This window comes from Ursus arctos, unplaced genomic scaffold (genome assembly GCF_023065955.2).
Source record: "Ursus arctos isolate Adak ecotype North America unplaced genomic scaffold, UrsArc2.0 scaffold_11, whole genome shotgun sequence".
Taxonomy (NCBI): Eukaryota; Metazoa; Chordata; class Mammalia; order Carnivora; family Ursidae; genus Ursus; species Ursus arctos.
Genome location: NW_026622775.1, coordinates 67,208,707 through 67,235,148, shown reverse-complemented (window position 1 = coordinate 67,235,148; position 26,442 = coordinate 67,208,707). Strand labels below are relative to the sequence as shown.

General features: G+C 37.0%; 1 protein-coding gene across 1 annotated transcript in view; it reads right to left on the bottom strand.

Moving 5' to 3' along the window:
* Positions 1 to 4,189: 4,189 nt before the first annotated feature.
* The window catches only part of KCTD9 (potassium channel tetramerization domain containing 9), a 35,194-nt gene continuing 12,941 nt past the window's right edge, over positions 4,190 to 26,442 (bottom strand). Inside the window, exons 4-12 of the mRNA XM_026518973.4 lie at positions 24,040 to 24,136; positions 23,366 to 23,424; positions 23,036 to 23,164; positions 19,410 to 19,477; positions 19,227 to 19,322; positions 18,375 to 18,524; positions 8,799 to 8,904; positions 7,926 to 8,059; positions 4,190 to 6,117 (exon numbers count right to left, since the gene is read on the bottom strand). Of these exons, the coding sequence (XP_026374758.1) occupies positions 6,001 to 6,117; positions 7,926 to 8,059; positions 8,799 to 8,904; positions 18,375 to 18,524; positions 19,227 to 19,322; positions 19,410 to 19,477; positions 23,036 to 23,164; positions 23,366 to 23,424; positions 24,040 to 24,136 (956 nt within the window). The 3' untranslated portion in view covers positions 4,190 to 6,000. The remainder of the gene's footprint in view (positions 6,118 to 7,925; positions 8,060 to 8,798; positions 8,905 to 18,374; positions 18,525 to 19,226; positions 19,323 to 19,409; positions 19,478 to 23,035; positions 23,165 to 23,365; positions 23,425 to 24,039; positions 24,137 to 26,442) is intronic.

Genomic DNA, 26,442 nt, shown 5'->3' with positions numbered 1-26,442 from the left:
TCGGGTTTCCTAGCCACTGGAGGTAAAGGCAGTACTTGGAACTTCCATGCTTAGTACGTTTTCATACTAAGCAAGTCTACTTTTAGTTTTAGTATGTATTTGGTTACCCAAACTCATGGATTCCTTCCCTTATCAAGTTTGCCTTTTTTGCCTTAACATTCCCTGCCCCCCCCAAACCCCCGGTCGATTAGTTTTCAACTGTATCAGTTCCTGGATAAAGAGAATTAGGCCATCTGCTTGGAAAGGTAGCTCCTGCTAGGAATGTCCGGCAAATAGAAAGTTGTGTGACATTAAACGCGCACACTGCGGCACGAATTCCATTTTGCTGAGTGTCTTCCACACATAAGTGCTGGCCAGACCATCTGTGAGCGTGAGAGAGAACTCAACACCTCTCAAAGCACCAAGCCCCAGACCAGATGCCTCCGCAGCCAAGGCAGCCTTGAATTAGCTAATGACAGGAGGAACTCTCACAAAGTCTTCAGGTTAATTTTCATCGGATGGGAAAGAGGCTAAAGATGAAATCAAACACTGGTCCACAAGCTGTTGTAATTATTCCCCAAAGGCTGGATCCCTGTGGCCCCAGGTGACAAGGACCGCGAAGGTCAAGATTACTGTCACACCTGGATTTAGCCCTTTGGGTGTAAAATGCCCTATAGACAAGACAAAAGCATGTGGTCTCAAACAAGTGCTAGAAACACAAAGCGTTTTACCTGTTTGCGGACAAAGAGCCAAAAGAATCCCGAGCTTTTTTGGAGTGTTCGTGGAGTACTGTGATTCTTCGTTTTCTTAGCTTCCCTTTTATATGCAACTTTGCCAGGACTGAAATCTTTCCTGCTGGCAAATTACACTGCACATGGACTATGGGTTTTTTAATAGTAATTTTTTAAAATCCTACTCACATAAAGCCCTTTAATAGGATATGTAATTGGAACACCCACTGGTTTATCTATTAAATTTACTTAAAACTTGGCCATTAAAACCTCAGCTAAGAGGTTTATAGCTGAGACCACAATTCAGAGATTAAAATCTTGCGAGGTGGTAGCCTCTTGAGGAAACGGACAGACCTATCCGGAGCTGAGGGAAAATAGCTGTCGTACATTAAGTGATGTTAAATGCACCCAGAAAAGCTTTCACAAGGGAGGCCATGTCATAATTATAGAAAGAAGTTGAGTCAAGATGCCTGGGAGCTGATCTCAGCTCTTCGATTCTTCATTTGTAAGAGGAGCTGATTTATAAATAATAGACGTGATTATTGGCACTCTCTGTACCTACATAGGATCCTCAAGTAGACCCTGTGAGTCTGAAAGTTTCCCAGTCTCCTACCCACCAGGTTCCTGCCTTGACTTATCTGGAAAGCCTTCTAGAGCATCAAAAAGTTAACTAAGCCCAAGACCACCTGGTGGGTGGACAGTTTGACTCGTTTCAGTAGATACTTATGGAGTGAAAATATGCAAACCACTGTACTAAGACAGTGGGAACACAAAGATGAGAAATAGTAGTTAACTGGCATGTGAATAAGACCAACCTCACTCATTACAACAGTCTTGCCAAGTGGATCTCATTATCCAAATTTTATAGGTAGCTGTTCCAGCCAGTGGCAAACCCTTCAGATATTTTATTTACACAGTATAAACATTTACAAAAGAAAGAGAGAACCATTACTCTTTATTACATTTATTTGAATACATGAGTGTCTTCCTCTAATTTACCACTGGGTTGACTCATGATAGCCAAGGATCCCATCTTATTTAAACACCTGTTAAATCCCTAGCATTTAGTCAGCATTCAATAAGTTTAAGTATGAATGAATGAAGGAATGAAGGAATGAATGAATAAAAGGTAAAGACCTTTTTTTTTTTTTTTAAGATTTTATTTATTCATTTGACAGAGAGAGAGAGACAGCCAGCGAGAGAGGGAACACAAGCAGGGGGAGTGGGAGAGGAAGAAGCAGGCTTCCAGCAGTGAAGCCTGATGTGGGGCTCGATCCCATAACGCCGGGATCACGCCCTGAGCTGAAGGCAGACGCTTAACGACTGAGCCACCCAGGCGCCCCAAAAGTAAAGACCTTTAAACCAGATTAGGCTTAATGCTTCCTCTATTTCTGCATCAAAGATATGTTTTATCTGACAGAATTAAATCTTCTTTTACAATTGTCTGTGAGGCATGTTACATTAGCTAAATTGTAAAATGGTTAAAAATAACTGGATATTTGTTCGTTTTAGAGCTGGGATTGGCAATTTCTCCTCTAGTAGGATCCAAACCAATCAGTTATTGCCCAATGTCTTCTGGAACAATTACACTTGCAAGGACGTCAGCATAAAGAGCAATGTTGAAGGCAAATTAACTCCCTGCTTTTCCCGGACATTTCTGTGGAGGTTGTCAAAGTCTCACAACAGGGTAGAGAAGGGGATAAGATTTCAAGTATAATTGCAAACGGGAATTAAAAAAAAAGTGATTTATTTCATTTAAATTATTTTAATTATTTCCTTAGACACTGAATAATTTAAGTGCCATTTTGATATGAGAGTTATCTCATCTCACTGTAATACAAAGGTAATGAGAGGCTCTTTTTCAACAAGAGTTCATTATGTTTGAACACTGTTCAAATTGTCCAATTGATTTCCTATTTGCTGAAAGAGGTGTGCTTCTAACAGTGTTGCTTAAGCAGATGTGGTCATTGGTCAGGACTAAGGAAATGGGAGTTAAGACGTCTGACCCCTACTGTCATGTTAAGCACTTATCTTTGGTTAAGCATCACTGGATTTCTTGTAGCTTATTTCTATCAGTTGGTATTAAGCTTTTGAAACGTGTTTTGAAATTTTTGGATGAACACAGCCACAAAGTATATAAATACATTCAGTATGCTTTATGCCAAATCTGTGTTGTATTTTTAGGGCACATAGATCTCAAAGGCAAAGGCCAGATTTATTTTCTACAGCATCAAGAGATCAAATATGCAATTAATGGAATTTCAATGTTTAGTGACAAACTTTGAAACTTTTCATAGTTCCAAGGATAGATCCGTTTATCATGAAACTTAACTTAGTAAACTGGGCTTAGGTAATTGGATTTTATAGTTGTCATAAATTCTTTCTCAATTTAGAAATTTCCAGATCTTATATGGCTTTAGAGGGAAAGTGGTTTCATTTTCGACATTTAAAAAAACACCTCAAAATTATTAAAGCGCTACAATAATGACTCTGTAATCTTGATGAGTGACAGGTGCAAACCTCTTTTTTGCCCTAATGTAAAATCTCAGCAGGAGCAATCCACGGTGAACTCCTGCTGACATAAAGATTGTGAAAGGCTTTCAGAGAATTAATCCTTGCATAAGGTGCTTTGTACAGAAAAAGTAACCACTTTTCTTCGGAGAGGTGTACCTTCTAATTTTAAAGATGATATCTCCTTGGAAATTTAATGAAATTCTAGGGCATTTCATTAAACATGATTTGAAGTTGACGTGGGGCTAGATTTACAGTATAAATCACCAATTCATAAAATGAGCAACTGGAGAAAATATTCCAAGTCCCAATTTATGATAGTAAACTTCATAAGAAAATGAATGAATGAAAGCAATACATCCTACTAAAATTTTTTTGAAACTGTAGTTGGAAGAACTAGATTATATTACAAATAATACCTACGGCTCTGAACAATTACACAAGTACTGAATTTTATCCATGTAGGTAATCTAATAATTTAGGTTTAAAACCTTTCTCTAGTCCCCCACTCGCAACTGTGTTTTTACCTGTGTACAGATATGTTCCATTACTAGGTTTAATAGAAGTTTTACTATTTTGAAACTCCTCCCTCAAAATTCTCTCTCCCAGGTGACAGGTCAGAATGTTTTGGGGAAAATGTACTTAACCTAATAAAGCTAATTTGTAATGTTCATCAGTTAAAGAGTAACCCAAATTAAATGAATTATTAGAAGGCAGTCTTGTCTTTTCAGAATTAATGAAATTTGTGTTGTTAGCATGGTGGATTTTAAAAAGAAGGTCAGAAAATAATCACGCTTTAAGAAGTAAATTCACTTTAATGGCACTTTCAAAGAGACTAATCGGTTATAAGTATAATGTTGCACTTCCTTTTCCAACCAGACCCTCGGGGCTGGTCATCAACGTATGTTGAAGAAATGTAAGCAAAATATGGTAAAGTGCTGATTTTCAAAAGCACGACAAGAAACTCCTTTTCAACATTTCACATCATTTATTAATGCAGTCTACATTAGATCCCAATCTGCAGTTTCTAAGCATACCACGTGTAGATCTTTCAGATTCTTCTGCAGCTTTAGGCTATGTCTACAGAGGTACCCTTAAGTGGATGAACAACACATTCTATAATTATTGAAAATATATAGTACAGAGTGAAATGATTTAAATATAATTTAGGCACATATTGATTATGAAAATAGATATCTCTCAATACAATACTTCTCTGTCTCGGTAAAAATAATAAAGCAAAGAAAATAATTCATTTCTGAAGTTGCTTTCCCTCACCTGTAAAGGTCCGATCTCCCACTATTCATATTGTACCCTTTACTGTTAAGGAAAGCTTTGCATATGTATATATAGAAGAATAAGCTACGTAAATATTGAAGACATGTCATTCTCCCAGAGGAGACAAAGTAGTTTTTAATGATTCATTGCTTCAAACTGATGAGTCTGTAGAATTCAGAACCTATTTGGACACAGCTTATATCCCTGCTCTTGGGGTAGACGTAAGGACACGGGTTACTAGTAAGGAAGTACAGGCCCTGTCTCTGCTACTGCAGAGATGCGGACTCAAGAAAATCAGGCTAGAATTTATTTAAACGAAAACCAGAAAATAGAATTCAAATACCAACAGGTGCTGACTGACTGGTATTACATCTTGGACCAGCCAAATGCCTTTATTCTTATTTCAATTTTTTAGTGGCTATAGTCAAACTGTCAGTTTAAAATCCCCTCATTCCCCATTGTAGGGTTTTAGCTGCAGTTATCTTGATGTCCACAAGATGATTGCCAAATTCATTCATATTTTATAGCTTGAATTGCAGTGGACTGGGATTTATTAATACCTATTTCTAAGCTGGCCCTGTTTAAACCATTTGCATTTGGATTAAATTAATATTAATAATGCACCTTGGTTTTTTGGTTTTGACATATCTTCCTATGCTTGTCTTCACTGTACAGGAGGAGACAAGGCTAGTAGTGTAAATTGATAAAATTGCCTGGTCTGGCATTGAGTGGAACTTGCTTCGAATGAAATTCTAAAGACGCTCATTTAAAAGCTGTAGCAATAGGTAAATTCTTCGTCCATCTGGAGAGTTCCACCTTAACTTGAGCTGACAATGATGTCTTTCACTCTGTCTCAATCAGTAAGAACCGAGGATTTAATTTAGCTACTGCTTTGTTCTAAAAAATAACCATGATAAAAATGAACCTGAAAAGAGAGCCTTGGAGAATCTGATCTCACCATAATCACACGGCGTGACAGGTATTTCAAGTCGGGGAGTGCATCACTAAAGCTACTGATAAACCTGAACTCTGCAAAATTTTCATAAAGTTTAACAATTTAAATATCCATACTGCATCTAGAGATTCAATAAATATAATTGCATATGTTGTGCTTTTCATAAATTAAAATCCTCAAGTACATTTCAAACCAAGATGGTATTTCCACATCACGCCTATTTAAAAGCAAATATAACAGATCTTATTCCTGGTCATGAAGCCAGGCAAATCCCCCTACCTCCACTCAAAAGGCAGCAAGCTAATCTAGCTTCCCTACATCTATTACATGAGTGCTTCTCTGTTAAAATCAGAATGTGGAAAAAAGTCACTTTTTTCCTTTATGCACCGCTGAGAACAAGCATCATCCTCTAAATGTTTTGTTGTGTGTTTTTTTTAATTCCCTTACAGTGTTATTTCTTCTGGACAACTGAGTGGGTGGAGAAAAAAAAAAAGTGATAAGGAAAACATTTTGCATCTTGGACTTCTTCCTCCAGCCCTGAAATGCTCATCTGACACTTTGTGACATGTGCAGTGGCGTCAGCATCTCTTCAAATATAGCTCCCTTCACATTGGAACCTCTCAGGTTGGCTTCTTGAAGATCACAGCCAGACAGATCACAATTCTGCAAGACAAAAACAATATTCATGAAATTCAGATGGAGGTTTAGGGCCTTCTCTGTTCCCTCTCAAAATGATTCCTGGGGCACGAAACTTATGTTATCATGAAAATCAGTTATTTCTGGAAAACGTTTGTTTTAAGAAAAAAGGCAGATTTTCTTCTATTGGATTTATTTTCTCTAGGTGACACTCAGGCTGACCGTCACAAATAGAGATAAAAGTTAAAGAGGAAGCATGTCTCTTCCATTCATATATTTTAGAATCAGTCATTTAAAACCCAGAACCGACTCCAATGCAGTACCTATTATCTATGCAAATTTACTACAACCCAACAACGACAACAACAAAAGGCATAAGCAGGGCGTGGAAACATTATTTTAAAAAAATCTGAGCAAGAGATTTTACTTACAAAATTAAATCATGCAAGAGATTTTGCCTTTTCTCAACTCAAACATTTTTATAGCAGGGAACTGCCTTTTTTTTAAACCCCCAAAATTATATGCACAGTTCAATGAGTTTTAGCAAATGTATACAATGGTTAACTACCACTACAATTGGAAGCTGTTTTAAAATTTCTCTTGAGATCACAGCGGCAGATGAGACAGATTTTGGATAAGTCCCTGGGGATGGTGGGCGACGGGACATAACCTTTTAGGACAGAATGTCACCAGCTGCCCTTCAATAGTCAACCTGATTAGTCTTAGCAATCAGTTGCAATCAGGAAGACTTTGACTACATGGTTAGAAAAAACCAAGGGGGGGAAAAATCATCTTTGGTCTGACAGTACCAAATAATAAAAAAATTAAATAATTGTCCTTATAATAGGTTTATACTTTGGCTTTAGGCTGGTTCTTTTTACCTTTAAGTTTAATGGGGCCTGCCACTCTGTTGTTAAGAGACCGGGCAAAAACATTTTTAAAAGGAAAGAATCAATTACAAGCCCAATTTTGACCTACTGTTCTCTCCAATCCAACCTAGGCCAGATTTTCTGGGATAGGGCTATACTGTTCAGTATGATGTCAATAGCCACATGTGGCTACTTATATTTAAATGAATTAAAACGAAATAAAATTTAAAAATCCATTTCTCAGTTGCACAGGCCATATTTCATGTGCTCAACAGCCATAGTGGCTGACTGCTACTGTACTAAACAGATTTAGGATGTGTCTAGCATTGCAAAAAGTGCTACTGGGCAGCACTGAGAGACCTATCAACAGCACTTAAGTCTGCTAACTACATTTGCAAGTCAAGACAACATATAGAATTCTGACAAAAGGGGGCGCCTGGGTGGCGCAGTCATTAAGCGTCTGCCTTCGGCTCAGGGCGTGATCCTGGTGTTCTGGGATCGAGCGCCACATCAGGCTCCTCCGCTATGAGCCTGCTTCTTCCTCTCCCGCTCCCCCTGCTTGTGTTCCCCCTCTCGCTGGCTGTCTCTCTCTGTCAAATAAATAAATAAAATCTTTAAAAAAACAAACAAACCCCCACACAATAAATTAGATTAATAAAAACACCATCAAACTGATCTACTTGAAGGAGACCCAAGGAAAAGAGGAGAAATGAAATCAACTTAGAGCAAACATCAGATGAATCTTCAAATCTGAGACTGGCATCTATGACTGTGTAACTGAATCCTGCTCTGGGATTCAAATTTGTTTAAACAAGCAATCGATAAGAAAACATCCCTCCAGCTGTGCTGGCATGCCACCTGGCAGATTTTACCAGCCAACTACTTTGTTTATGATTTCAATAAATTTTGCATGAGATACTCAGTAATCGTAGATTAACAAAAACTCTCTAGAAATTGGTGACTCACCTCTAAATCGGTTCCTGCCAGAGTTGCTCCTCTGAGGTTACAGTTCTTCAACTTGGCATTTTTTAAGGTAGCAACTCTCAGGTTAATTCCTGTCATTTGACTTCCTTCCATATCCACACCTTTCAGATTAGCACCTAAAGTGAACATATTTGGGGAGCAGTTGAACTTAAAAATATTTATAGTCATCCACCTTCAAAAAACCGCAGGATGACTTAATGGAGGTGAATGATGACAGGCTCCTTTAACTTTTGGAAAGAACTCTGTGAACCATAAATCTCAGTCTCTCAACTAACTTCCACATAGAAAGAGTTCATTGTTAAAAAACTGTTTGCTTATACTATGAATTAAGAATGTTTTAGTCTATATTTCTGAGGGAGGAATTTAATTCAGTCTTAGGATAAGTAGCCTTTTAGAACAGCCTCCGTAAGTTTATGATAAGGAAGGTAAGTACCCTGTATTCTAAACATACAACTAAACCAAGTGACCGGTTCCCTGACACAACAGAGCAACAGGAATTCATAAAGAAAACATTAAACCTAACAATGACCAAAACTGCCTGGCTTTGTGCAGACTGAAATTCATGTTAGTCAGTGTAGCAGGCTGTTTAGTTTCAAAGTTTGAGATGTTGACATTTAATTCTCCAACTAAAGCCTTATTCAATATTAATGGCTTGATTTTTCCTAACTTCTTGCCGGACACATGACTGAGACCAAGATAGGACTTACTCCTTTGTTCATTCTCCAAGTATGAGGATAGAAGAAAGCTGTATCTCCCTACAGTGGTCATGACTTTCCCATAACAATTATTTTGTTGGGCTACTTACTTCATGTTATGCTTTCACCTTAGGAAACATAATTATAGATAGAAGCTCACCTTCTAAATTGGCTTTAAGACCAGAAGGATCTTCAAAATTACACAGTTTCAGGGATGCTCCTTCTGCATTAGAACAGAGCATCTTGACTCCCTGGAGATTTGCACACTGGTGAGGAAAAGAGAGAAGTCCATGTTTTAACATTCAGATTTTTGTTTGGGTAAGAAAAAACTGGCTCAAACAGTAAAAGAAAAAATGGACAAGGGGTGGAAACTCAATTCCATACACTCACCGTCAGTTATTTTCTGTTTACAGTGAAGACTTTTCCAACTAGACTCAGTAAGAACTGGGAACTATTTCAAGAAATAGTTCTTTCAAAAAGAACGGTTTTAAAAAGAAAAAAACAGCCCAATTAACAATAGCATGTCCATTTTACAGAAAACGTTAAGAGCTTAGAGAAAACAGTTGGAGAGTCAGAACTATGACATCCTAGTTCTATTTTCAGGAACAGCCCTGGGTGTGATGTGAGAGCTGACATGTATGGGTGAAGAAGGCATAAACTTGTCGGGGCAGGAATTTCTCTTCCTTATTTCTGTAGAATCAACGAAATTCTTGATGTTCAATCCTGCTACTACTACCTTCATTTCAAAGGTCAGAATACTAAGGCCAGCAGTTCCAGGCATCATCTGACTACAAAACGCTACAAGTTGTTTGTTGGGTCTTTCTGTACCAACCACTACTACACAATACTGGCAACCTTGAACACCCAAATAACAGTGCAAAATACAAAGAGTAAAAAACGAGAAAATATATGTTAGAATTTTAAGTTATGTTAATTTATCTCTAAGGATTCAATGTCATCAGATCTGAACTCCAACAGCAACTGGATAAGGCAGGAAGCTATAAAGGTGACATTAACATTAGAACTTCACAAATTGTGACCAAAGTAGATGATGAATGTAAAGCTATCTTAAAAATTGTAAGGCACTATATAAATGACAACTGTAGCTGTCATTCAAACTACAACAGTGAATATTCTAAAATCCTAAGGCATATCAAGTTATGTTATTGCCATACCTAACAAAAAAAATCCTGATTTATAAGTGCAATTTCATTCACCCTACAGTCAATTCTATGGAAAGGGAGATACACTACAGATCATTTCAAATCACAGAAAATTGAGAAATGCACACATACCTTCCCATCTCTGCCTCTGCATTTATACAAGGTAATACAGAAGCTCAGACTGAGAGGTAAGATAAATGGGGACCTGGAAGGACCAAAATAACTAAAAGATAGTCATCTGTATTTTATTTTATTTTTTAATTTTTAAAAAAGATTTTATTTATTTGACAGAGACAGCGAGAGAGCACAACGAGGGAGAGGGAGCAGCAGGCTCCCCACTGAGCAGGGAGCCTGATGTGGGACTTGATCCCAGGACCCTGGGATCATGACCTGAGCCAAAGGCAGATGCTTAACCAACTGAGCCAACCAAGCACCCTGATGACTGTATTTTAAATACTAAAAATATTAACAAGACAGGAAGCTGATAATATGAAAATAAACGTCTCTGGTTCTCTGTATTGTGCACCCAGGTAAAACAGACTGTAACTATTATCAAAAATTCCCAAGGTGACAGCACAGGGACAGGCACCAGCAAACAGGCTGGTGGCAGGCATCTGGTCTGACCCAACTAAAAGCCCACGGTGGCCCCAGACTGGCCCTTTACAGCACAGGGACCGAACCCTGCCCACAATAGGAAAATGCACTGAAGCAGTCAACGGACTGAAGGCAAAAGCAGTTCAGCCACAAGAGTAGGGGACATGCAACACATATAGCAGACACCTCTGCCCGAAGTGCCTGGTTCTGGTGAACAAGGGCCATTGAACTACAGGCCACTACAGGACCTCTTCTTCATAAAGCCACTACTTTTAAGAGCAGGAGACATAGCTGACTCTCCTAATACATGGAAACAGACACAGAGAGTTAGACAAAATGAGGAAACAGAGGAATATGTCCCAAATGAAAGGACAGGACAAAATCACAGCAAAAGAGCTAAATGAAATGAAGATAAGCTATATGCCTGATAGAGAATTCAAAGTAATGATCATAAAGATACTTACTGGATCTGAGAAGAGTGAAGGACCTCAGTGAGACCCTTAACAAAGAGATAGAAAACATAAAAGAACCAATCATAGATGAAGAACTGAAATTAAAAATATACTAGAGGGAATAAATAGTAGACTAGAGGAAGCAGAAGAATGGATCAGTGAGCTGGAGGACAGAGTAATGGAAAGCAACCAAGATGAACAACAAAAAGAAAAAAGAATGAAAAAATGAGACTAGGTTAAGGGAACTCAGTGACATCAAGTGTAGTAACATATGCATTACAGAGCTCAGAAAGAGAAGAGACAGAAAGGGGGTGCAAAATTTATTTTCAGAAATAATGGCTGCAAACACCCTCAATATGGGGAAGGAAAATAAATCCAGATTCAGGGGGCACAGAGACCTCAACAGAATCAACCCATGGAGGTTCACACCAAGAGACATAATAATTAAAATGGCAAAAAGTAGTGATAAAGAGAGAATTTAAAAGCACCAAGAAAAAAAAAAGTTACATATGAGGGAAACTCCATCAGGCAATCTGATTTTTCAGCAGACACTGGAGGCCAGAAGGTAGTGGCATGACATATTCAAAGTGCTGAAAGGAAAAAAACCTGAGACCAATTATACTCTACCCAGCAAGGCTATCATTAGGAATAGAAGGAGAGCTAGAGTTTCCCAGACAAACAAAAGTTAAAGCAGTTCATCACTACTAAACCAGCTTTACAAGAAATGTTAAAGGCAATTCTTTGAACGGAAAAAAAAAAGGACATAATCAGGAATAAGAGAATTAGAATAGGGAAAAATTTCACAGGTAAATGCAAATATAATAAAAGTAGTAGATGAATCACTTATAAAACCAGTACAGAGGTTAAAACACCAAAGCATTAAAACCAGTTATACCCATAAAAAGAAGTCAAGGGATTCACAAAATAAAAGGATGCAATATGACACCATCTACATAAAATGTGTGTGTGTTGGGGGTAGGGGGGCCAGTCAGTAAAAAATTTAGTGCATTTAAGATGGGTTCAAACTCAAGCAACCATCAACCTTATATAGATACCTATACACATAAGATGTTATATATGAACCTACCTGTAACCACAAACCAAAAACCTGTAATGGATATGCAAAAAAATAAAGAGAAAGGAATCCAAGGAAATCACTAAAGAAAGCCATCAAACCACAGTAGCAAACTGAATCCAACCATACATTTAAAAAACTGAATTCACCACGATCAAGTGGAATTTATTCCTGGCATACAAAAATACAAATAATATTTGCAAATCAATCAACATGATACATCATATTAACGAGAGAAAAAGTAACAACCATATGACCATTTCAATAGATGCAGAAAAAGCATTTAGCAAGTATGACATCCATGTATGATAAAAATCCTCAACAAAGTAGGTTTAGAGGAACATACCTCAACATAACAAAGACCATACATGAGAAACCCACAACCATCATCATCCTTAGTGGAGAAAAACTGAGAGCTTTTCCTCTAAGACCAGGAACAAGACAAGGATATCCACTTGAACCACTTTCATTTAACATAGTACTGGAAGTCCTAGCCATAGCAATCAAATAAGAAAACAGAAATAAAAGGAATTCAAATTGGTAAGAAAGAAGTAAAACTTTCACTATTTGCAGATGAGATGATACTCTATAAAGAAAACCCAAGAGTCCACCAAAAAATCCTAAAACTGGTAACTGAATTCAGTGAAGTCTCAGAATACAAAAAATCAATATACAGAAATCTGTTGTATTTCTATACACTAATAATGAAGTAGAAGGGAGAGAAATTAAGAAAACAATCCTGCTCACAATTGCACCAAAAAGAATAAAAAACCTAGGAATAAGTTTTACCAAGAAGATGATAGACCTGTACTCTGAAAACTATAAAACACTGATGAAACAAACTGAAGATGACACAAATAGATATTCAGTGCTCATGGATTAGGAGAACCAATACTATTATAACGTCCATACTACCCAAAGCAATCTAGAGGTTTAATACAATCCCAAAATACCAATAGCATTTTCCACAGAACTAGAACAAATAATCTTAAAATTTATATGGAAACACAACATACCCTGAATAGCAATCTTGAAAAAGAAGGACAAACCTCAAGGTATCATAATCCCAGATTTCAAGTATACTACAGAGCTGTAGTAATCAAAATAGTATGATACTGACACAAAAACAGACAAGTAGCTCAACAGAACAGAACAGAGTCCAGAAATAAACCCACACTTTTATTGCTAATTAATCTATGACAAAGGAGGGGTGACTGGGTGACTCAGTTAGTTAAGCGTCTGCCTCTTGATTTCAGCTCAGGTCATGATCTCAGGGTCGTGAGATAGAGCCCCACGTCAGGCTCCAATGGTGTGAAGCCTGGTCAAGATTCTCTCTCTTCCTTTCCCTCTGCCCCGCCCACCTCAAAAATAAAAATCAATCTATGACAAAGGAGGCAAGAATACATAATGGGAAAAAGAGAGCCTCTTCAACAAATGGTGTGGGGAAAACTGGACAGCTTCACGCAAAAGAATGACACTGGACCACTTTCCTATACCATATACAAAAATAAACTCAAAATGGATTAAAGACCTAAATGTGAGACCCAAAACCGTAAAAATGCTAGAAGAGAACACAGGCAGTAACTTCTTTGAGATCAGCCACAGAAACATTTTTCTAGATAAGTCTCCTTTGGCAAGGGAAACAAAAACAATATTAAATTATTGGGACTACACCAAAATAAAATACTTCTGCACAGCAAACGAAATCAGCCACAAAACAAAAAAGCCTACTGAATGGGAGATATTTGCAAATAACATATCCAATAGGGTCTTAATATACAAAGAACTTATATAACTCAACACCAAAACAACAAATAATCCAGGTAAAAAATGGGCAGAAGATATGAACAGACATTTCTCCAAAGAAGACATCCAGATGGTCAACAGACACATGAAAAGATGCTCAACATCACTCATCATCAGGGAAATGCCAATCCAAAACCACAATGAGATATCACCTCATACCTGTTAGAATGGCTAAAATCAAAACCACAAGAAATAACAAGTGTTGACAAGGATGTGGAGAAAAAGAAACCTTTGTGTACTATTGGTGGGAAAGTAAACTGGTGCAGCCACAGTGGAAAACAGTATGGAGGTTCCTCAAAATTTTAAAATAGAATTACCATAGGATCCAATAATCCCACAACTGGGTATCTACCCAAAGAAAACAAAAATACTAATTTGAAAAGATATATATGTTTATAACAGCATTATTTACAATAGCGAAGATATGGAAGCAACCCAAGTGTCCACTGATAAACGAATGGATAAAGAAGATGTGGTGTACACACAAACACACACACACACACACACACACACACACACACACACACACACACTGGAATATTACTCAGCCATACAAAAGAATGAAATCTTGTCGTTTGTAACAACATGGATGGAGGTAGAGGGTATAATGCTAACTGAAATTAGTCAGAAAGAAAAATACCATATGATTTCACTCTCATTTGGAATTTAAGAAATAAACAAACAAAGGGATGAAATAGGTGAAAGGGATTAAGAGTACACTTATCATGAGGGGTGCCTGGGTGGCTCAGTCCGTTAAGCATCCAGTTCTTGGTTTTGGCTCAGGTTATGATCTCAGGGTCATGAGACTGAGCCCCAAGTAGACTCCGCACTCAGTGCAGAGTCTGCTTGAGATCCTTTCCCTCCCTTTCAGTTCCTCTCCTGCTCATGCTCTCTCTCTCTCTCAAAAAAATAAAGGAAAAAAAAGTACATTTATCATGAAACTAATCTAATATAGCACTGTATGTTAATTATGCTTAAAGAAAATAGGGAAGCAGAAATGGATGGGAGTATAGATTAGACCAGCTGGTCTGGATGAATGGGTAATTGGTACATGGGGGAGTTTTTAAAACTAGTGTTTGTTGCTTTAAATATAATAATAACGACGATAATAAAGTCCCAAGGTAATTATAAGTACAGCTCTATACGCTATAGAATCTCACAAGGAAACAGATTTATAAGAAATTCAGTGAAGTTTTCTATCTTCAACCACAGAAAACATTTCCCCCTCTATTCATCAATGGTAAAGCAGGTCACCAACACTGAGGGTACAGAACTTGGCTACTCTGTAAACTGGCATTGCAGCTGCAAGAGTTTTGCTATCTACTATATCAAGGGGCAAAGAGTTTTGATGAAAGCAATTCAGTTGTTACCACTATATTTTAAGTATGATAATGGTATTAAGATTACATTTTTAAAAATGGTCTTTATCTTTTTTTTTTTAAGATTTTATTTATTTATGTGAGAGAGAAAGCAAGAGAGAAAGAGCACAAGTGGGGGTGGGAGGGTGGGGGAAGGGCTGAGCAAGAGGGAGAAGCGGGCTCCACACTAAGCAGGGGCCCGCCTTGGGACTCTATCTCAGGACCCTGGCATCTTGACCTGAGCCCAAGGCAGACACCCCAAATGGTCTTTATCTTTAAGAGATAAACAAAATATTTACAGGTGAAATGAGTTGCTTCAAAATAACATGAAAAGAGGTGCAGAGAAAATTATGTGCTGATGATATCTGTTGAAGCTGAGTAATGGAGGTAACAAGGGGGATTCATCATATTATTCTATTTTTGTATGTTTGACATTTTCCACATGAAAAAGTCATTAAAAAAAGAAATAAGGAAAAGAAAACACATGCTGTAGGAGTCTAGCTTCAACTCTAACAAACTAGCCTTTTTGGGCTTGGGCAAATCGCTAGGTTTCAGTTTCTCAATCTACCAAACAAGAGGGTCATACTTGATGACCTTCAAGGTCCCCACCAGCTCTTACCATTTATAAATCTTGAATGGGAATATGCAATGGATATGTAACAGCTGAATTATTACACCAGCTTCTAGGCAGCAGGCTGAAGTCACTGATGGCAGGCAGAGCATGTAGAAGAAACACTCTAAAGCATGGGGACAGAACAGATAATGTGGCACAGACTTCTGCATAACAGGGAGAGCAAACTGAAATCACCTTGGCTGACAGCAGAGTCACATGGTTCCTATGGAAAGGCCTCACAGCCTGTGAGGGATACACTGGGTGAGAAGTTCAAAAAGAGTGGTGGAACCATTAGGTACATCTTGTGTGGCAGAGTGCTTAGCACACATCCTATTTTGTGGATATGACAGCTACTCAGTAGCAATCATCCTCAAATGCCAAGGACAATCAGCAATTAGTTTTGACTTCACAGCCTATACGCCCTGGGCAATGACTCTTCAATATGAGCCATTTCTATCATTAGTAATTACACTTACAATTCTACAGCACTTCAGTTTACCAATTATACAGTATGGGTACAACAAGTATTCACAGATAAGAAAATTATGGTTCAGGGGCGCCTGGGTGGCACAGCGGTTAAGCGTCTGCCTTCGGCTCAGGGCGTGATCCCGGCGTTATGGGATCGAGCCCCACATCAGGCTCTTCCGCTATGAGCCTGCTTCTTCCTCTCCCACTCCCCCTGCTTGTGTTCCCTCTCTCGCTGGCTGTCTCTATCTCTGTCAAATAAATAAATAAAATCTTTAAAAAAAAAAAAAAAAAAAAAAGAAAATTATGGTTCAGGTTTGGAGTATCACTACAATTCAACAGAACTCAAAATCAGCTGTACTGAATGACCCAGTCTGTCTTTTTATCTTTTTTTGTTTTGTCCTTAACAAAAGCCACACGAGTGGTCTCTCAACATTTCACTATTTAAAGACTAGGTCCTTCAAACCTTTCCTTTGTGCTGCTAGTCTTTTGTTTATTTTGCTACCAATGTTGTCCTTCCTCATGAGATGGGACAAGGAGAGTGAAAACACTGGAAATGTATATTGGCAGATTTTTTTATAGATCCAATATCACAAAGTTCATGGAAAAACAGGCTGCACGTAAGGAATAAAACTAAAATTATAAAATTCAGTGAACATTTATTCAATGACTACTAAAAGCCAAGGTACTAGGACGCTTGGGTGGCTCAGTTGGTTAAGTGTCTGCCTTCGGCTCAGGTCATGATCCAGGGTCCTGGGATGAAGCCCTGAGTTGGGCTCCACACTCAGTGTGGAGTCTGCTCCTCCCCCTGTTCGTGCTTGCTCTCTCTCTCAAATAAATCAAATCTTAAAAAAAAAAAAAGCAAGGTACTATATTAGGTATTATTAATTCAAAAGACATATAGGCATGGGCCTTGGTATTAAGGAAATTGAAGTTGTTTGGAAGTTAGATTTCAGTGTTTTTTCTGCATCTATTCTCTAACCCCAAATTAGCATAGATAATTGTTACATAAGCACATGCATGTACATACGTATAGACACACGCACCTATATATATAGTTGACCCTTGAACAACATGGGTTTGATTGCATGGGTCCGCTTATATGTGGATTTTTTTAAAATATTTTATTTATTTATTTATTTGACAGAGAGAGTGACAGAACACAAGCAGGGGGTGTGGCAGGCAGAGGGAGAGGGAGAAGCAGGCTCCCCCTGAGCAAGGAGCCAGATGTGGGGCTTGATCCCAGAATTCTGGGATCATGACATGAACTGAAGGCTTAACTGACAGCCACCCAGGTGCCCTGATTCTTTAAGTAGGCACCACACCCAGCGTGTAGCCTAACATGGGGCTCAAATTCAGGACTCTGAGATCAAGACATGGATGCTTAACCAACTGAGTCACCCAGATCCCCTATGTGGATTTTTTAAAATCACTATAATACAGTACTGTAAATGTATTTTCTCTTTCTTATGAATTTCTTAATAACATTTGCTTTTCTCTATCTTACCTTATTGTAAGAGTATAGTATATAATACACATAACATACAAAATAAATGCTAATTGTTTATGTCCTTGGTAAGGCTTCTGGTCAATAGCAGACTATTAGTAGTTACGTTTTCGGGGAGTCAAAAGTTATATGTGGATTCTTGACTGCACAGAAGTCAGTGCCCCTAGCCCCAGTGTTGTGCAAGGGTCAAGTGTATATACATACATACATACATGTAAACACACACACACATAGGTACATACACGTAGAGAGAAGGAGTCACTGAGATGCTAACTCACACAGACTGACACACATCATGATTACTTCACACTTCATCTCTGCCAAATACCTCTAGAGCAATAACATTTCCCCACTCCAGAAATGATGCCGAATAGAAGATTTCAAAGGTCTTTTTCAGCTTTACCCTCCTAATTCACTGAAAATAGAAGTCCTGATAAAGTACACTATATTGAAGAGATGAGGATCTAATTTCAAAATTTAATTTCTTATTAGTTGCTAAATCTTTCAGGTCTTCATTTATTGAAGGATATCAAAGTTGCAAAACCAACACATTTCACTTTCAGAGCCTTGGGTTTTATCAACTTAATAAATTACCTGTTCTCAAGTAAAAGCTCTAATAAGAGAGAGAGCATTTCTGCTTGTTGAGGTTGTTCAATAGACTAAACATTTCATTCTCCCTTAAAACAAAAAAAATGATTCTTACGTCAAGCACTGATCCGGAGAGATCAGCTCGTTCAAGATTTGCACAGCAGAGATTAGCATGTGCAAGATTGCAGCGGCTTAAATTGGCCATTTTGAAGTTAATGTATCGAAGGTCCAAACGAGAAAGATCAGCACCACTGAAGTTTAAACCCTAAAATTAAAAAAAGACAAACTGTTACAAAATTTAAACCATCTATTGTATTACATTTAATGACTATAGCTAACCCCTAAGTTTCTTAGAAGCAATTGGCAGGTCAGTCATTTGGAGTTTATTAGAAGACATGATCAGATAAAACTTAGATATAAAATCAGCTTCCTTAATGGGTTCTTAGTAAAAGAAACTCTAAACATAACATTAGAATCCAGCCTGGCTATGCTTCATTTATGTGCAGAAATTTCTAAAGCGTGATCTCTGTTGGCCATGTTGATATGTATTATTTATATATTTTTATATATTTTGTAAGTATTCAATAATTCAAGGTAGTTTTATTCTTAAAAAGTGAGTACTCAGGTTTTTAAAATCTTTAATGCTATAATACCTAAAAGTATCTGCCACTGACTGGCCACACATAACAAATGTACAAACAACTGACTTTTTATTTTAATTGCTGCAATTCTGATGAACTACTCAAAAATTGCTACCTGAGGCATATTATATAATAAAAAAGGCCATTACATCTCTTTTTTTGCTTACCATTTTGGAATTAAATCAATGCTATCACCCATAATTAAATTCTATCTTGCATGAAAAAGGAACATAAGGCAAACAAAAAAAAAAATCCTAGAAGAATGTAAAACTTTACTCACAGCTTTGCTGACACAAATAACTCTTGTAAAAATCTGCTTTAATTACCTGGCAACGCAATTCTGATTTGGTTGGAGTGGCTAGCAGAAATCGGACAAATTCCTTTCGAGATATTGGCGAATGATCCTCTGGTGGTTGAGAATTCTTGAAAAAGATATTAAGAAATCAGTAGAGCATTTTGGGAGACAGCTACAGTAACTGTAATACTGGCTAATGTAAAAAGAGCCCTACCTTAATTGCCACTTCCAGGTGTTCTATCAGTGAGTCAATACCAAAAAATCTGGCTTCTTCTAACACACCTATCAATAATAAAAACGATGTGACTTTTATAGATAACTACTCATTTTAATATTTATAAAATTCTTTGTTAAATCCTCACAACACAAGTGAAATTCAAGAAGCAGGCAATCAATATACAAGAAAAATAACTCACGTATAGAACATATATACAGAATATTTTTAAATATCTGTAACACAAAGTTTTCTAGTTTACATTCAGCAAAAGAAAAACATAGACAACTTATGAATTAGAACAAGACTTCTGTATTTCAAAATTTTCTGACAATCACTTTAAATAGGCCACAAGCAAAAACTCCTAATTTCACAAGTTCCTAAAATAATTGAAATAAATTTGATTGTGAATCTAATAATAAATGATTAGTTCACCTCATCTTAACACTTCATTGACTTCTTCAATGGAGCAGATCTGAATGGGTTTGTCACAATTATCTTTTACTTACTGAATCAGAAAATTATAGAAATGAATAAAAGTAAATTAGTTTCAAAATAAAAGTCAACAGAATGACTCAGAAACCTCTCTTAAGGAGAATCAATTTTTTAAAAAAAGATTTCTAAATGATAAAAGAGATTTTATGTATCATTTGCTCTTTTAACTTGGTAAAAAAAAATCTGCACATTCTCTAGGTGACTTGTAGTATGTATACTGTATTTTCTTACATCTGTTAAACACCTTCATCAAGGTATTTGGGAGGAAATTTGGAATCCATTTTCCTTCAAATGAAGACCTCAGTCATTTAGTTAGTGACAGAGTTTTTTCACTTGTTAAAAAAAAAATCCTAAGGACTCAGAAATTACAAAGAAAGTAAGAGACATAATTACTCTTCGAATAGTTCCAAGCTAATAAGGGTAACTATAGGTAGATAAGGGAAGCTCAGCAATTATTGGGAAAGATTATGATCTTCTCAGGGAAAGGCAAATTCCACCTCTAATATTCCAGTTGCAAAACAAAGGTCATCTGATAAACAGTACACGGCTCAGGTAGCTGCTTTGGCACAACACTTTCCAGTCCACGCCAGAGTGGCCGCATCTCTGGATTCCTCATGAACGGGCAGCCATATTTCTTATCTGTCCCTGGTAGACAACCACCATAAAAAGGGGCTTCTAGTGGGCTTCACTCTCAGTGTGCCAAGATCTTCTGAGTCAATCAGAACCCCACAAGGAATGGAGTAAGGATTTTTTTTTCTACTTCTAGGTTCAGAACCAAACCTTAAAAACTTCCAGAAAAGCCTTATAAATACAAAAGGCACCTATGGGGGACAGTTGAGAAAAAGCAGCAATATTCAGCATATTTTCTGTCAGCACCAGTAGGAATTAGATTTGAATCCCAGTTCTGCCCCTCACTTTCTTTTTTGCCTTAGAGAAGCTACTTATTCTTTCTCTTAATTAAAGTTCCTGTTTAAATTTGTGAAATGGGAGTATTATCACTTTCTTCACAAAGTGGACATAAGTATTAAAAGAGATATGCATATATATTATCTGGTATAATGCCTGGCACTTGGTAGTTCCTCAATAAATGATCACCTTGATCATTATTAAATTGTATGTTTCCTGACATATAAGACCATTCTCTTTTTACTGTATCAAACTGGGGTTCAGAAAATTTATGTGAATGTCAAGGAAATAAATATTGAAATGCTAGAAAAGTTTTTAAGTTAGAGAATTGGATTGAAGTGAAATGTACCTACGAGGTAGGGAAAGATGACTTAAAGTAGAAAGAGTTGTGCCTGGGTGGCTCAGTCGGTTAAGTGTCTGCTTTAGGCTCAGGTCATGATTTTAGGGTCCTGGGATGGAGCCCTGTGTTGGGCTCCCTGCTCAGCAGGGAGTCTGCTTCTCCCTCCCTCTGTCCCTGCCCCTGCTCGTGCTCTCTCTCAAATAAATAAAATCTTAAAAAAAAAAAAAAAATCAGAAAAAGAAGGTTTTGAAGACAAATGAAAGCAGAAAAGGAAGACATGATTCATTGGAAAAACTGAAAGTCATGAAAGGTAGAAAACAAATAATGAAAGGAAGCAAAAAATATATTCACTGATGAAAGCACAGATTAGGAAGAGCAAGAAATAAGGTCATTTAAGTAAATAGAGGGAAGGTAAATAAGTCAGTGTAGATTATTGTAAAGCATATAATTAGTTGGGGCAACCTGAAGATATTATAAAGAGTTTGGACAGATTTTGTACTAATTAGAAGTAGTAATGCTTTATAAAAATGAATCCAGTACAGAGCTCTGCTTGCTGAACAACTGAATAAATGAGAGCAATGGCCAAGAAACCTGAAAAAGGAACAAGCATAGCTTGGCAATGGCTGAAGTCTGGGACAGCATGGATATGAATTTCTGATGTTATTTCCTAGGCAGGGAGGATATGAAAGGCTATCAGTGACACTGAGAGAAATTAAACTGGGAAGCATCGAAGAGCCCACAGGATGCCTACAGTGAAGTTTAAATGTCCTCAGGAGAAAAGAGTGGCCACCAGAGTGTAAGCAGGAGTGATCTAGCTGCTGAAATGCAAAGGACTGTACAAGAGAGGACCACTGCTTATTTTTCTAATGATAATTTCTACAGAATGACTAAAATAAAAACACAGGGTTTTAAGCAACAGTTGGTAGGTAAAAAATAAGAAAGCAAAAAGAATTTGTAATGAATAGGTATGGAGCTAGATGAAAGGTCAAATAAGGTCATTTTTTGCAATGGGTAAGCTTTAAAGGCAATACAGACTTTAATACAGCAACAATAAAAGTTACGGAGTGTTATCTATTTTACTCCAGAGATTGTAAATTAGCCCCTTTGCCCCACCACCAGCCCTGGCTGATTCTGGTGTGTTTGGCATGTAGTATTTTCAAAATCAGAAGACTGCACATAAAATTTTAGATTTCCAACATTTCTTTAAAAATCAAAGCTCTGACACCCTATGTCCATACTGACCCACACGGCAACAATCTGTGGAAGCTCAGTAGGAACGTGCCCTCAAGATCGCCACGCCCCCCACCACTCATCAGGCCAGACCCATGCATCTACTGCTTTATAAGGGCCCTGGCTGACATCATCTCCATTATGTGAAAATCCTGTGATGTAGTCAGGGATGAGCATATTTATAATACTCAGTTTTCAAAGGAGACTCAGAGAGACTTTCCCCAAGTGAATCTTCTAGTAAGTTATAGAATTGAGATTCTATTCCAGTCTTATGATTGTGAAGTATAATTGCCCCGTTGATGAACCTACATTTCAACATGATGGGAAGGTCCATAACTTGAAGTCAAGTCATGGTCACAATTCAATTAAAAACAACAAAATCCCTTAAAGTCCCTTGTGATCAAATCTAAATCCATTTAGAATCTAAAATTAGAATTTATGGGTTAGACATATACCCATATACACAAAGAATATCTATCTGTGCCTACATCTAGTTCTATACCTATATATACTCACACATATATAAAAATTTAGTTTTAAAAGTAGAAGAGAGATACTTTCGCTTTATGAAAATATACTATGTTACTAAGCAAGTGAAAACAAAATAAAAAATTCTAACCTTACAAAAATGTGAGGAATCATATTAAAAACTCACCCAATAAATTAATGCCATCATTCACAATGAGCTGTCCGTGACGCAAGTAGTTCAAAATGGGTTCAAAGTACTCAGGACTCCGGTCAATTAAGAAAGCTCCTCTATGATCTTGCTTATTTCCCCAGACACCTGTGGCACCATTACAGCAAAGAGAACCCCCGAATAAACAAAAAACAAAGTTAAAATTTAGGAAGAAAAATTGTGTAATGTACTAGTAAGTTTTTACTCATGTAAAAATTATTGATATCATTAAGTACAGAAGGACAAGAGTTAAGTCAATACGGCTACAAACAGATCACACAAAATGCGAAAACGATGTGTTGCACTTACCTTTATCCTTAAACATGTGGGCCAGCATACTGTCAGGTTCTTTATTCACTAAAGTGCTCCTAAGAATTCAGGGAAAAAAATTGATTTCTCCATTTGTCTTTATAAACAAACATATTTAAGTCAAGAGTATACTCGATCCCAGCTGCTCTCTCAAAAAGATGCATGCTATAACCTGGTAGGAGTGATGCTGGGAAACAAAAACGTGCAATAAGTTGCCATTTGTCAAAATCCCTTCTAATCTGGCATTTCCTTTGATTCAAATCTTGTTTTAGTTTCCTTTAACGTAAACACTATTCTGTCCTTGTAGCAAGCTATTATATCACAATATTCTTGACCTAAATTTACACCGTTCTTATCCCTTTAATATAAAAAGTTGTAGTCGCTACAAATTTCAATATTGTTTTTACTTGTGTTGCATGTTTATTACCTGACATCTAAAAAACCTGTTCTAAAACCCTAAAATACCTGATACCTAAAAAGCATGTTCATGCCTCTTGGGCTTTCTTTGGAATGACTTGTCATTTTTCTACTCTTTAAAAAAACTTTCTAAAAAACGGTTTAAGATCACATGGTACTGGAGTCTCTTCTAAGGCAATCAGCAAAACTGAAGGAAAGAACAAATACTACATAGTGTCCTCCAACACACACCTGTGCACACATTCACATGCACCTACCGTGTAGTTGTAAAGTACCGCCCTCCAACATTTAAGGTTAGCCAGTCTGTGTGAGATCCTGACAACCCTTCAGGTAGTTTAGAATCTGTCTGAGGATCTAGAAATGACATGCAGAAAATAATAAAAAAGTTAAGATTGGGTTAATGGGGAAGATGGCAATAAGCTTCATTTTTTACACTAAAAACACACATAAAAGCATACCAGAGCTACTAGAGACCCATCGATAGCATTTAAGACAAAACTGATAAGGTATTCCCACAGATACAAGAGCACCATGGTAATAGCATCTTTGAAGGAAGAAGCTGACAGAAACAACAGGGTATGTGATAAACCTAAGAATTCCAAAGTAATCCATACTCACTTCAAAGCTCAGTAAGTCTACTTGAGTACAGCAGACTGAAAATGAAAGGGATATGTCCAGTCCATGGGTGGGTGATGCAAGTAGTTTGCAGTAAGATCTGAGGGGGCTGGAAATGAACCTCAAAACCCACCAGCCACAACTCCCTTCTAGGACAAAGCCCAATACAAAGGATAAGATGTTGGAAAAAGAATTCAAGTTGAACAGAACAAAGACAACAAAGACAAAAGAGAAAGCAGTCCAGATAAAAGTTAAAAAGGTCTAACACAACCAGAACATATCAGAAAGCGACTTCCATATTTTTTAACACTTCACACAAACAACAGAAAAGGGGGCTTCAGAGCCATGAAATTAGAAAACCTTTCCTAAGTCAACTCTACCTTCTCAAGTTAAAGAAACCAATTTCACGTTAAATGGGCAACAGAAAATCCTATACAAAAATTTTAAAAAAATGAGAATAACATCCCAATAAACAATGAAAATGTACCAGAAATGCCCACAAAATAAAAACTATAATCAAAAATTCCAAAACATGCTAATACAAAGTATGAAAAGAATAACGTAACTCAGAATTACAAAATTCACAAATGAGGTGAGAGAACTCAGGAGAGAATTAGAACTACAATGAAAACCCAATTCAGAAATGAAGATTAAACTAGAAGAAACACAGGAGAGAATAAACAGGTAATACCTTAAGGGAAAGAAAAGAAAAAAAAGAGGAAAGCTTTATAAATCAATAAGAAATGAAGGAAGAGATGAAAAGGATTTCAGAGACTTCCAATATAGAAGGCAGGTGTAGGAGATCCAACATACGAACAATAGGAGTACTGACAGCAGAAAATTAAAGCAAGGAGACAAAATAAATGCATGATTTAAAGTTCAAGAAAACCTTCCTGAAACTAAAAGAAGATTTGAAAGTACATATTGACAGGGTCCACCATATATCAGACAGTGAGAATCAGCTCAGAACACTAAGAGTATACTAAAAGTACTGATTTTTTTAAAGAAAGAGAATAATCCTTTGAGTGACCTAGGAAAAATAATCATTATGAATGATCAGATTTTTTTTTTAAAGATTTTATTTATTTATTTGACAGAGATAGAGACAGCCAGCGAGAGAGGGAACACAAGCAGGGGGAGTGGGAGAGGAAGAAGCAGGCTCATAGCGGATGAGCCTGATGTGGGGCTCGATCCCATAACGCCGGGATCACGCCCTGAGCCAAAGGCAGACGCTTAACCGCTGTGCCACCCAGGTGCCCCGAATGATCAGATTTTTTGGACATGAACATTTTATGCCAGAATAAGATGGAGCACAACATATTTAAGATATTTAAAGAATGAAAATGTGAACCAAGGTTGTTTTTTTTTTTTACAGCTTGAGAAGTAACTGATACATAATAAACCATACATCATTAAAGTCTTCAATTTGTTCAGTTTTGACATATGATTTTATATCCAGTCAAATTGATTTTCAAGTATAGAAGACATGTGAGATGTCAGAGAACACTGTTCTTCTCAGAATTTCTTTGTAAAGAATCTACTATAGAACAAGTTTCTATACAACCCCTAGAGGCATCAACATAAGGATTGGAGGTGAGCATTAAATACATTTCAAAGAATAAAGCTAGTGACAGTTTTAAGAGAGAATATAGTATATAATGACTATGTAAGCTGATAATGTAGAAACAATACAATTATTTTTTACATAAGGAAAGAAAGGAATGAGCCTATGCAAAAAAAAATGTTTAACTGTCTTCAGCAGTCATATTGGTACTGAAAGTATTGGAAATGTTACTAACACTTTTATGTGTGTTTTGTGTGGGATGAAATGAGTACTTATGTGACATAATTCTAACATTCCCTATGTCCCTGAAAATCAGAATTACTGATATGGAAGAAAGGAGACATAGGTGTAAGACAGAAAAAGCTAAATAAAAATCTTATAATCCTGATTATAAACCAAAGTAGGAATATGAACCCAGGAGATATTTTATCTCTCTCTGTATAATGTCATATATTATATAAACCTTCATATCACATAATAT